This window comes from Andrographis paniculata, unplaced genomic scaffold, assembly GCF_009805555.1.
Source record: "Andrographis paniculata isolate CXL003 unplaced genomic scaffold, ASM980555v1 Contig34END, whole genome shotgun sequence".
NCBI lineage: Eukaryota > Viridiplantae > Streptophyta > Magnoliopsida > Lamiales > Acanthaceae > Andrographis > Andrographis paniculata.
The window spans coordinates 4,017,704-4,031,829 of record NW_026137567.1 but is presented as its reverse complement, the minus strand read 5'-3'; the positions used below and the strand labels follow the sequence as shown (position 1 = coordinate 4,031,829).

At 25.9% G+C, this 14,126-nt stretch overlaps 2 protein-coding genes across 2 annotated transcripts; one reads left to right on the top strand and one right to left on the bottom strand.

The window, feature by feature from the left end:
• Nucleotides 1–551: 551 nt before the first annotated feature.
• Nucleotides 552–2,669, top strand: LOC127248897 (40S ribosomal protein SA-like). Its single transcript, XM_051271453.1, has 5 exons — nucleotides 552–746; nucleotides 1,370–1,632; nucleotides 1,724–1,921; nucleotides 2,057–2,249; nucleotides 2,377–2,669. The coding sequence occupies exons 1-5, from the start codon at nucleotides 614–616 to the stop codon at nucleotides 2,469–2,471; spliced, it is 882 nt and encodes a 293-aa protein (XP_051127410.1). The 5' UTR covers nucleotides 552–613; the 3' UTR covers nucleotides 2,472–2,669.
• A 186-nt stretch (nucleotides 2,670–2,855) lies between these two features.
• LOC127248898 (WEB family protein At3g51220-like) lies at nucleotides 2,856–6,214 on the bottom strand. The gene is made up of 2 exons (XM_051271454.1): nucleotides 5,977–6,214; nucleotides 2,856–3,677 (listed from the first exon to the last, which is right to left on the bottom strand). Exons 1-2 carry the CDS (start codon nucleotides 6,124–6,126, stop codon nucleotides 3,198–3,200), a joined length of 630 nt encoding a protein of 209 aa, XP_051127411.1. The 5' UTR covers nucleotides 6,127–6,214; the 3' UTR covers nucleotides 2,856–3,197.
• Nucleotides 6,215–14,126: the final 7,912 nt, after the last annotated feature.

Sequence of the window (14,126 nt, the reverse complement as noted above, 5' to 3'; positions counted from 1 at the left end):
GTTATCCTAACAAATTTTAGCTAATTATCCAAATTTATTATTTAAAAAACAAAAAATCTAAAATTACGAGAGTGTACGAATTAAAGTGCCTTGTGCTATAATTATAATAATAATAATAATAATTAATAATTAATAATATATGTTATCTTATATATTTATGGGTGCGGGGTTTTGGATTTGAATTTATGAATAGTAAAAAAAATTTGAATAATTATTTAATATGATATAAAATATTATGTAATGTTTTGAATATAAAATAAATTTTTAATATAATAGTATAAAAAAATAAAATTAATTATTTTATTTGATATTTATTTAGAAATAAAAATATCAAATAATAAAAACCTGATCTAAAACACACAAAAAAACACACCCTTAATTTTTCTCAAAACATATAGGCTAATATTCACTCAAAAATAAGCTTTTAAATTGAACTTTATTATTTTTCAGTTCTACTTTAGGCCCAATTATATTGGGCTTTCATTGATCTGTGATCCGGCGGCTGTAATCCAATGTTACCATTAGGGTTTTAATATAAATCCAACGTGCCCCTTGTTTTAGGTTTAGGTGGTGAAGCACAGAGCCATTGCCGGAGCCGGAAACCAAAGTCAAGATGGCGAGTGCTCAAAGGTCTTTGTCTACCAAGGAGGCCGATATTCAGATGATGTTGGCCGCCGAGGTTCACTTGGGAACCAAGAACTGCAATTTCCAGATGGAGCGATACGTTTTCAAGCGCCGCAACGACGGTATGTTTTCCATTTGTTTGTTCTGATGTTAATTTCGCTAAGGAGACATGAAATTAATGCTCATATTGCATTGGTTTTGAAGTTTCCAATTTTCTGTTTGATTACTTTTGTTTGGTGTTCCTTTGTATGTGCCTGTAATTAATCATGCCTTACGAGTGTTTTATTTATAGGTTTGTTTGGCATTTCGCCATGATGTATTTGGAGGGAAAGTTCAGTCTGGTTTTAGTTGCTAATGAATTCTGAAAATTAAAGGATTAGTGTCAAATAGTATGTAATGGTAAAATTTATATAATAAAGGAGAAAAGTTGTCTTTTACGCAATCGGAACTTGATATTCTAAAGGCTTTGTTTTTTTTTTTTTATTTAATTACAGTGTTGATTTTGGAATCTACACTTGGTGATAATTGCATTTTCTGTTCATAGTGAGACTGAATTGCTCTATTCATTTGTATTATCTTTTGGTAAGTAGCATTTCGTGGGCCATTGTCCATAGGAATAATGATGGTTGATTTTTGGCTAAAATGCATATATTTTCAATATCTTTACACTGTTATATCGTTGTCAGATTTTACTATTGTGTGTTACTCGAACATTTATTTAGTTAATTATTGATTAATGATCCAGGAATCTACATCATAAACCTGGGAAAGACATGGGAAAAGCTTCAAATGGCTGCCAGGGTTATTGTGGCTACTGAGAATCCGCAAGACATTATTGTGCAGTCTGCGAGACCTTATGGTCAGAGAGCTGTATTGAAGTTTGCTCAATACACCGGAGCTCATGCAATTGCTGGGCGACACACTCCCGGTACATTCACTAATCAATTGCAGACGTCATTTAGCGAACCAAGGCTACTCATTCTAACTGACCCAAGGACTGATCACCAGGTTATCACATTTCAGTGTTTGTTATCAACTTTCTTCAATTGAATCTTCATTTTATAGCATTTCTTGGTTTTGACGGCAAACATTTATGCAGCCCATCAAAGAAGCAGCTCTGTCTAACATTCCCACAATTGCTTTTTGTGACACCGACTCCCCAATGCGCTATGTTGACATTGGAATTCCTGCCAACAACAAGGGGAAGCACAGCATTGGTTGCTTATTCTGGCTACTGGCCAGGATGGTGCTTCAAATGCGAGGGGTGATTGCACCGGGGCACAAATGGGATATTATGGTAAAACAATCTTAAGACTGTTGTGATTTACATTAGAATGATACTCTTAACAAAAAATTTTGGTTCATCTAATTACGTGCATATTCTTTTTTATTTACCCTAAACCCTAATCTTGGGCTTTGTTTGTTCCTGTAGGTTGATCTATTCTTTTATCGGGAACCCGAGGAGACCAAAGAACAGGAAGAGGAAGAAGCTCCTGCCATTGCTGACTATGCTGATTATTCTGCTCCAGCCCTTGGTGCCGATTGGTCTAGCAATCAAATCCCGGATTCCCAGTGGACTCCTGATGTGGCTGGTGCAGCGCCAGTTGCTAGTGGTTATGCCACCGGTATGTAAATACAGTGTCTTCAGTTTGTTAAAATGTTTTCTCAAGTTGTTCATGACTGCTCCGATTGTGATGATGTTCTGTTTGCTTAAATTAGTCAACTATAAACTTTATCCACTCGTGATTTCAGGAGCTGATGGGTGGGATGTAGCTGCTCCACCATCGATTCCTGCCCCTACTGCAGATGTTGCCGTACCAAATATTGCACCTGACGGATGGGAATAAGCCAGGTTATATAATACTATCCTCGTGCACTTACGTTTATTCGAATTTTAGATTTTTACAGTGATTAGAGAGGACAATATGATTTGGCTTATATTTGTTAATTTAGCAAGTTTTGTTTGCTTGAAATTGCTGCTGTCGCTGCATTTTTGAAATGATTCCATGTTTTTCATATCTAAATTGAATACTGGTTCCAGTTTATCCTGTGATTTCTCTGCTCCACCGATATATTATTAGCTTTCAAGGACAACTAAATTTGTCTTGGTGTTGAGTCAATCCTGAAACTGGCTCTCGACCATTTTCCTGCTTTTGAAGCTTAGGGAAATGTTAAATGTTAAATGTTTACTCTTATCCTCTCTTAATTGCAATGTAATTGTTGCCTGTAGGAGTGATCTCTGCCCTATCCTCGGATGTATTTAAGTGTTTTTTTTTTTGCGATTTTAAATTTCTTTTGAATGAATAATAGGTTTTGTATCTAGGTAGTCGATTTATTTGTTTTTTTGTAGGAAATATCTTTATCCCCTATAGATTTAGATTCCTTTTTTAAATTTGTACAAATCCATGGAACAAAGCTACATGAGAAAAAGGGGATTTCGGTGGCTACTATGAAAAAATACAATCATCAATTCATTATTACTTCCAAACCTTTTAAAGTTTTGCACATTTCTTGTCATGAAAGTTAATAGGTGTGTTTACATGTCTATTGTGTATATACTTACCTCCCATACTTCACTCTTTGGTTCCCTTCTTCCCGAACAACCCTCCTAGCAATGGAACGAGGGGCTTCTTCTTCGTCTTCTTGGACAATTTGAGCCCCTTTTCCCTATCTTGCCCGTCTTTGCTGACGATCACTTTTGTCAGCATCGGGGGGCTTGCAAACTTAACTGATCTTTTCTTTTCAAGAACTGCCGGCACCCCATTGTTCTCGGGGAATTTGATTGCTTCCACTACCATTTTCGGGTTCTCAACAAACTTGATCTCCTCGATCTCTGGCTGATCGATTGTCTTTGATCTGGACTTGAGCTGTTGAAGCTCCTTTCTGGTGTGTTCGAGTTCTTGTTGTAGAGAAGTGAGGCAATGTGCCATTAGGTTGCTGTCTTCTCTTGCTTTCTGTAGGCTTTGTTTCGTCTCCTCTAGCTCGGCCGCCACCGCCCCTAACTTTGCCGGCTGCTGCCCTGTTTGCCCGTCGCCGGCAGCCATCTTTTGCAGCTGTAGGGTTTTTGATACAGTTCTTACTTTCCTTTCTGTTGTTTTTGTGATATAGTGCAGTGTGGTTGGGTTGAGTTTTTAATTTGAAGGTTTTTTTTTTTTTTTTTTTTTTTTTTTTTTTGTGTTAGATATGAAAGAATAGGTTACTATTATAAAAATAATACTATTTGGTATCGAATAGGTAATTTTTTGATAGATTTTGTATGTGTATATACTTATTACTTTTAAAATTTCTAAACTTCAAAATTCCTTAAAATTCTGTCCAAGTAAAAGGGTTGTTATGGGGAATTTTTTATACTATTCCTTCCGTCTATTTACAAAGTAAATATTTAATTTTAGCGGTGTTTAAGAAATAGTATTTTAATTATAATGAGCACTTACAATGTAATGATATTTTTTTTCCGATGTAAAGTAAAGTAAGAATGTTTGTGAAAAAAAAATTAAAAGAATGAGGTATTTAATGAAATATTTATTTTTAATTAGATATTTAATAGAAATATATATATTTTTTAGCTGGAATATAATTTTCTTCCTTTTTTTTTTTTCATAATAGAAAAATTACACTTTTGTTTACTTTTTTCTTTTTCCTTTTTTCTTTTTCTTTTTTCTTTTCCTTTTTTTTTTTTGAGATTTTTGTATTTGTTTTTATTTTTTTAATGAAAATATGCCATTTTCGTCCTGTAAAAATATCGTAGAAGTTGGCATATAAATTTTTAAAAATAAATATTTTATTAATAGTGAGAAAATTTTATCAAAAGTTGAAGTGAAAAAGTAGCTATGAGAATTTATGGTAACAAAAAAAAAGGAATAAGAATGATGTTAATAATTGTAATGGTAAATAAATACTCCGTTCCTTAATAATCTATCAATTTTTTTATTTTAGTTCGTCACATAACAAAGTATTTGTTTCTTTTTTTTTTTTTTTAGTAATTGTACTATTTATTTAACATTACAAATATCCTTCTAATTTACAATATATTACACAAATGTCATTACTTTTATATTATACTTAATTTAGTTTTTTTTTTTTATTTCTATTTTATCTTAATATAATACTAATATTTCTAAAATTCTGTGCAAAAAGCAAATGGATATATAGATATGAGACGGAGGGAGTATTAAATAAGATGTACTACTCCATCTGCCTAGGGAAATTATGTATTGAGGTAGTGGAGTATTATAGGAATGTATTAATGAGCTGATAAAAAGTGAGAGTAATTAGAAAAAACTAGTGATAAAATTTTTATTATATATTAAAATAACGACAATAAAATAAATTATTGTTGGATAAGTATTTTAATATAAATATAGATTTATAAATTTAACCCATAACTAAAAAATAGGACGAATAAGAAATAGGCATGATGGGAAATAGGGTAATTGTAAAAATAGAGCATTTCTCTTGCTATTTTTTTATGTTTAAAAATATTAAATGAATGTTTATAAATTTTTTTGTTTTTTTTTTTCATTTCATTTGGAATATAATCTAATTAATATTTTAAAAAAGACTGAAATTTTTAACACATGCTTAAAGGAAAAAAAAAAAAAAAAAAAAGCCCTTAAGTCATTAATTTTTATTTGAAATAATATATATATATATATAATTAACATAAACATTGAGGAGTTAAAAAACAATGGATAACAAAAAAACAAGACAAAAACAAAAACAAAAAATTGAAAACTTTTGATTTACACACATTATATACTATCAAATAGATTTTAAATTAAGCTCGGATTTGATTACTTTGAGTTGCTGGTATTTGTTTTTCTTTAGATATTTCTTTTAATTCTGTTTTTACCGTACAATCTTGGTAACTTTTTTATAAATGTATAATATTTTTCATAACAAAACAAGTCTTAAAGCTTGTATATGTGATTGCTATGGTTGTTGAAATTGGTTGGGATGTTGATGTTAATCAATAAAAGTTGTTTATAGCTAACTATGCATTCACTTCTACAACAAAAAAGTATGTATGTACATTTCCAAACTTGTTTTTGTACATACAATTTAACAAAAATAATTTCATTTCGAATTTAAAATGTAACCATATCTTTTTTTCCTTTCTTCTAATCACATAAAAATAGAATTTTCATTAAATAGTTTGTAAATTTAAAAAATAATATTAAAAAAAATTGTACATTATTTTGTGAGAGTAAACAAATCTAAAATTTTACATACAAAACCCTAGTTAGATATCGATTCCAATTCCATGATCATCAACTGTCCACACGTATATGCATGCAAACATAAACACATAATCCCGCAAAAAAATAAATAAATAAAAGAAAATCATCGTACCTCTTTGAATTTGTTGCCATATACTTCTCCGGCCAATATTTTTTCTCCGAACAACATCACAGCCTCCTTCACCGAACGAAATGGCTGCCGTGTGTCGATCTCAACTCGGCCCCGCACCGTCAGCCCGCCTTCTAATTTCCCTTCTTCCATTAGTCTCACCCCAAAAAATATCAAATTTATTAACCCCAAAAGATATATATCTATATATATATATATATGTATGTATATGTGTGTGAGTTAGAATGTGGGAGGAGACAAGAATGAAGTAAAAGGCTCCAAGACTTATATAGATGGGTAAGAAGGCATATTTGACAATATAAGTTAGCTGAATTGATTAATTAATTAATTAATTAAAAAGGTAAATATATGTATGTATGTTAGAAGTGGGGAATTAGTTAATTAAAGGATATTGAAGGAATCATTTTGATATATCTGATTAAATAATGGAATTAAGTTAATTAAATAAAAATATAAATATAAATGTAGCTAGCTATAATGGGGGAGGTTGCCTAATAGTTTTAGTTTAGTTTCTTCGCGTCCACTTCACTAGACATTTGTTAATTGATGTTGATATATATATATATTTGGGGGTTGTGATTTTAATTTGGTGGTTGTTGATCCATCTAGTACATCATCAATTCTCTATTTCTAACACTATAATTTCTCTCTCCTCTCTCTATATATATTACAAATTCTATATTTAATGTGATGTCAAATATATATATATATATTTTTTTGGATAACTTGGAAACTCGCAGCCGCTACCCGAAAGTGCGGACTCATAAAACTCGCGCGACAGAACTTAATACCCTGCAAACTAAGCCACTACATAATGATGAAAAATTTGCCCAGTGTAACTTGTCTGTCAAGCTTAGTTTGCAGGGAATTACCCCGTCAATATATATATATTTGACATCACATTAAATATAGAATAGAATTAACTGTATATTTCAATATTTTATATAATGTGTATTTTATAATATTTTGTCTACTATTTATAATATTTTATGTATTGATTGGAGCAATCAACATGATATTAATAAATTTCCAATCAGCTATTGTATGTTTTTTTAATCTAATTTTTTCAAATTTTATTATTTCTATTCTGCGTTTTCATATATATATATTTTTTTTTCTATAAAATATCTCATAAAATGTCATTTTAGTACCAAGTTCGAACTAATTTTTTTCAAACTCAATCAAAAGAAACACACCGCTAACAGAAGTGATATATATATATACATACAAAGTGGTGCATATATGCATGTGTAATAATCTAATCCGGACTATATATGTAGTTGAATTAGAATACTTGGATTGGAGAAAAGGGTTCGGCGAAGACTACTTAAAATAGGGTTTCTTGATGTCGACACGTCTCCTCTCTGTGGATCCCATTTTGATATATATATATATATATATAGCCCTATAAGGGATGGCAGAGTTGATAAAATTATGATTGTAAAATCGTAGATTTTAAATTTTTTTCCGATATGTTTTCAGTAGTGTATGTCATGTGTGTTTGTTCGGGGGATTGAATTTTAAATACACTATTTATTCAATTTTTTTTTTTTAAAAAGAATATCAAATCAAATATTTATTTTTTATTTTTTATATTATACTAAAAATTAATTTTACATTCAAAACATCTCATCAACATCTATTTATATCATATCATACAACTATTTAAATTCAAAATGTCTACTATTCAAATCTCATCTCAAAATCTAAACCCCAAACAAACACACTTCTGGTTTCCGGACTATATATATTACATTAGATGCATTTTGTTTTGTTTTGTTTTTATATATTTTTATTATTTAATGTTTTATAATTTATAAAAATATATTATTCTTTTAGAAAATATCATATATTAAAATTATTTATATTAAAATTTAAATTTAAAATCTATAATAAAATGGAAAGAAAACATACTCTTAGGAGCTCATTTGTATCGAGAAATGAAAGCTAAGGAAATAAAATGAATTTTTTTATTGGTCGAACCTAAAAATTAAAAAAAATGAGATTTATCCCATATATATATATATTGAGATAAATGGCTTTACAAGAATACAAAATAAAAATAAAAAATACTACTGATCTCCAATAATTTTTGTTTCGAACAAAAAAATATTTTCAATCATTTTATTTTTTTCCTTCAAATCTTCTCAATCGTCCTTTGAAATCAGAAAGAGAAATTCAAATAATAAAATTCAAACCAATTAAAACGAAAATTCCAAAATCGCATAATATATTTAAAATTTTTAAATTTTATAATTTTTTTTTATATATTATTATTGAAAAATCAAATATTTTGATATATAATTATGAGTTTTATATTTTATTAAAATATCAAATATATATAACAATAAAATATACTTATATTTTTTGTTGGTTGAATTTTTATATCAATCTGAACCGATATTCGAACATTATAAAAAATTTAATCCAATTCAATCGTCTGCAAAATCCAAACAAGATTTAGATTTTGGTTTCAATTGATTTTGACCTCGAATGTTCAAATTTAAGATACTTTACTAACTCTTTATTATAGAAGTGTTCTACAAATTGATAGTAAAATTTTATTACATTTTTTTTTTTTTGATTAACATATTTAAAAAAATAATAATAATAATCTATGTTTCTTATATATATATTTTGAATAAATAAATAAATAATTAATTATTTTATATTTTTCAACTGAATAATTTATTTTCTTAAAAAATATATAATTTTCTTTCTTTTGCAATTTTATTTGTTTATTATCACCAGACTATAATTTTATATTTTATAATTTAAAATCTCATTTTTATTTTTTTTTTATAACATGAACATAGACTTCTTTATATTTATACAAAAGCGCCTTATAAAATTTGTCTACCTTAGGAATCAAATGGGCCCTAAATCAATCATGTGGGTAGGACCCACTTTATCCCACATGAATTCCTCCCTGTGTACTCTCTCCGTCCAGCGGGGAGGGACGAATCCTTTTGTTGGAGAGACCGATTTTGAAAGAACGTAGATTAATAAATTATTAATAATAAGTTATGAGATTAGTTTATTATTTTTTATATAAATAATATTATTGGTATTTTAAAAAATTTTAAAATTATATTTCAAAAAAATACATGCAATACGGATATTATTTTGTAAATAATAAAATTTTATATAATGCAAATAAATAATTCTTTTTTATTTATTATTACCATAAATTAGTTTTATAAAATATGAAAAGATTTAAATATAGATAAAAAAAAATTATGTTAATTGAGGAAAGAGATAGAAATAAAGAGGTTTTGAGTGGGTCTGCGTATAAGATGTTAGAAGTTTAATTAAATTGATTTATATTTGTTAAGTATGTTAAAGATTAATAAAGTTACCAAAAATATAAAAGAATCATCTTTTGTAGGACGTACAAAAAAGAAAAATGGGTCATCTGTGGCGGAACGAAGGAAGTATTATCCATATGTACAAAATCTCTCGATGAATAGATACATATCATGCTCGTGTATGTATACCCTGTATAATTATACACACTAATGTATATATATATTCATAATTATTATTTTTTTAAAAAAAAAACCAAGAAAACAAGAAAAAAGATATTTTCAATGTGAAAATATAATTTACTTGTGCATGGCTAGCTTATACAATAACTTTAGAAATAATTGACGATTTTTTTTAAAAAAAAATTAAAGAATGAGTTATGTACATGCTATATTTTGTATGAAAATTTATATATATATATATATATTTTTATGAGTTGTGTACATGCTATACTTTGTATGAAAATTTATATATTATTTTTTTTCCAAATATGTCTATTTGTTTACGTTTTATATGTTAATATTTAAATATTAGTACGCTAGTCTATGATATAATCGAAATGTAAAAATACAATTTTACTTTCAGAAAAAGACGACTTACTTAAATAATAATGATTATACTTTTCTAATAATATATAAGTTATAAAAAAAATTATGTGAAAAATATAATTACTAAAAATATATATTTATTTAGAATGGATGAAAATATATATATATTCGATTTGAAAAACAAATATATTGATTCCAAAAGAAAGAAGTGTATTTTTTTCTTATATATAGTAAATATAAGAATTATACTCCCTCTATCCCGGAATCATATATCCATTTACTTTTTGCACGTAATTTTAAAAATATTAGTATTATATTATGATATAGTAGGAATAAAGTAGAAATGACTAAAATATCCTTATTAGTATGTGTGATATAAAAGTAATGACATTTGTGTAATATATTGTAAGTTGTAAGGGTATTTGTAATGTTAGGTAGACACTACAATTACTAAAAAAAAAAAAAAAAAAAAAAAGAAAGAAATTGATACTTTATTATGGGACAGACTAAAATGAAAAAATAGATACTTTGTTATGGGACGGAGGGAGCATAAGATGTTTCAATTTTTGTGTTTTTTAAATATATATATTTACTACTTCATCCATTCAAAAATATATGCATTTGTATTTTCATAAGTTTAAAGAATAATAATATTTAATCTATTAAATTGATTAAGAGTGAAAAAACAAAATTACGGGTTGGTTAATATATTTATATATATATATATTGTATTTTTTAATATTTATAAAAAGTTGTATTGCCTAAAAATATGCTGAGTCAATCAATTTTACATTCCTAAGAGTTTTATTTATTTATTTATTTGTTGACGCTTGTACTAATCTTTTCCAACTCAACGTGTATATTTGTCGTGTTGATTTTGATATTCTCAATAATAATTGACTATGAGATATGTGTTATGAGTAGAAAAATTCACAAGTATGCTAAACCAAGTCAAATAATACTCCATTCCTTTTATATATAAATATTATTTAATTTTGATATTCTTGATAAAGTCAAAATACAAGTATAAAATTAATCTTAAAGTATAACTTTATAATTTTCTACTTTAAAATTGATTCTTTTCTTATATTGGATAAGGGGATTGAAATGATGATTTTTATTTTTATTTTTTACTTGATAAAGGGAGCCAATATGCTAAACCAAGTCAAATAATACCCCATTAGTTCATGTAGTAGAGTTACATTTGCTTTTGTCGCAAATATTTAAAAATATTATATTTTAATGATAGTTTGTGATACTTTAAATTAAATAAAAAATTTATCTTTGACTTTTATATATAATATAATGATATTTGTATAAATAAATTTGATTGAATGATTATTTGTAACGAGAAGTGGAATATGTAGTTACTAAATAAAGAAATATAACTCTTGTAAGTTGACGTTCAAAAATAGCAAGTGTATTATTTGTTATTAGTGATTTTTTTTTATTTTTTATTTTTTTATGACGTGAAAATATACAACCACTATTTTTCGAGTGCACTTTGAATAAACCTATGATTGAATATAATAGTTTGCAAACTAAGGCCACGAGTTTACACACCAGATCATCCCTTAAGTGATATATTATGTATATTTGTTTGTTCAACTAATTTTTTTACACAATTTCCATAATATATAATATATATTATTCTCAAAAAAATACGAATATTGAACTAAAAATATTTTTTTATATCATTGATACAATTCTCTATAATTTAGATAAAAAAAAAAAAAATATTTCAAACTAAGAGATGATTTTGTTAATTAATAGAATATATATTATACATTACCTCCGTCCGGCTCTAAGGGTTTTGCTTATTTTTTGCGTATTGATCTTTGAATTATAATTATTATATCAAAATGTAGTGCAAATTAGGAAAAAATTGCAAAAATATTTTCATAATACTAATGAAGGACACCTGTACACAAAGTTATACAAATATAAAGATAGTTTTAATATTAACTATAATGACGCAAAAGGTAAATGTGACTAGGCGGACAAAATGAATATTATTTTTTTACAATATAAATCTAATGTTGTGTCAAAAAAAAAAAATTGTTAGATGAATATACCTTACATATTTATTATTAATTATAAATCTATATATAAATATATACCTTTTACTTATAAAATGCAATTTTGGTCCCTTTTGCTTACTAATTTGTTAATTTTAATCCCTCTATTTTTAACATAACAATTTTGGCTTTTTATTTGCTAAATTAGTTCAATTTTATTCTTTAATAATTGTTTCAATCAAAATTATTCCCTTCGTCCCACATATTATGTCATACTTTACATTTTCGCCCATCTCATAAATTATGTCACATTCTGTTTTTGGAAAAGTATTTTACATTTTAATCATATTTTAAAATTTTATAATTTATAATTTTTAAAATTTTTATTAGACTAATTAGTTATTTTAATCTTAATATATAATTATTTGTATTATATTATAATTAATTTTACTAATACATTTTATATTATTTACTAATCATACATATCCTAAATTCACATATCTAAAGTAACACTGTCACCGTATTAGGGACGGAAGGAGTAATTAATATAATTAATACTACTTTGTTGCATAAAAATATAAAATTTTCGTTTTTAATAAAAAATCATAAGTAAAAAATAAATACACATAACATTAAAATTCATCATAAAAAATTATGAGCCTGTTTTTTTTTTTTTTTTTTTATAATGAATATAGGGTGTGTTTGTTTGGGGGTTTGGATTTTGGATTGAGATTTGAATAGTAAAAATTTTGAATTTGAATAGTTGTATGATGTGATATAAATAGGGTTTGATGTGATGTTTTGAATGTAAAATTGATTTTTAGTATAATATAAAAAATGAAAAATAGGTGTTTGATTTGATGTTTTTGGGGAGAAAAAATTGGATGAATAGTAGAAATCCTCCAAAATCCTTCAAACAAACACACCCATAGTGTATAATTTTCATCCAAAATTATTAGTCTTATTTATTATTTACATTAATTTATATTATTGTTTTTTCAAATATCTTTACGCAAATATTTTCTTTCAATTAAGTCTTTTCAAAATAACTCAATTTAAAATAATTTGTTTAAGTCAACATAGTAGCTAGTTAGTTGTTTGTCTTAATCAAATTGTTGGTGTAAGAAAAACTAAAATATATATAGTATTTTATTTTTTTTATGAATAGAAACATAATACTCTGTCTATTTCTAAAGGTCACATTTATATTTGCATAATTGTACTTAACATTTAAAATATCATTATATTTATATATATATTTTTTTACACATATCTTTCTACATTAATGAAAGTATTTTCTTTTTATTTTTTTCTTAATTTGTAATACGTTTTAATATACATATACATAATTTGTTAATAGATACATTAAGAAGAATAATATTTGTAAAACGGAGTCTACTTGTATGACAATACATATAACTAGTATATCTATTAATTTTTCGAGAAAATGATAATAAAAAATAAATCTAATCTATATTAATTGATAAAATGATCAAAATTGTCAATTTTTTTTTTTTTTTTTAAAGAGAGACTAAAATTAACTTAAATATAAATAAAATAGATCAAAATTATCATTTTAATAATATAAAAATTAGAACTATCACGTATGCATGTAAAGGCGAAAATAAAAAAAATAAAAGAGTTGGAATTTTTCAAATCAAACACACTGAAGTCATACCAATAAATAGGAGTATACTGTATACACTATTTTGTACATAAATAAATAAATAAATAAACAAAAGAGTTAGAAATTTTCAAATTAAAATAATAAAGTCATACCAATAAACAAAAGTATATTGGATAAACTATTTTGTACAAAAAAAAAAAAAATTAAAAAATCAAGATGAATCTCATGCTGCATGACTGAATCCACTCATAATTATTCATTTTAATCATAGATTTTAATTTTAAGACCCTTAATATAAGATTAAGACTAAGTGGATAAACTATTTTGTACAAAAAATAAAAATTAAAAAAAAGTAAAAAAGATCAAAATAAATCCCATGCTGCATGGCTGAATCCAATCATAATTATTCATTTTAATCATAAATTTTAATCTTAAGACCCTTAATATAAGATTAAGACTAAGTTCAGCAAATGTTAAACTTAATAACATCTCAGCATATGATCTGATCTAAAAAAAGAAAGAGTTAAAAATTTTCAAATCAAGCGTACTGAAGTTATGCTAGTACATATGAGTATATTGAATAAATTATTTAAAAAAAATTAAAAAATACAAAAGTTAGAACTTTCTAAAATT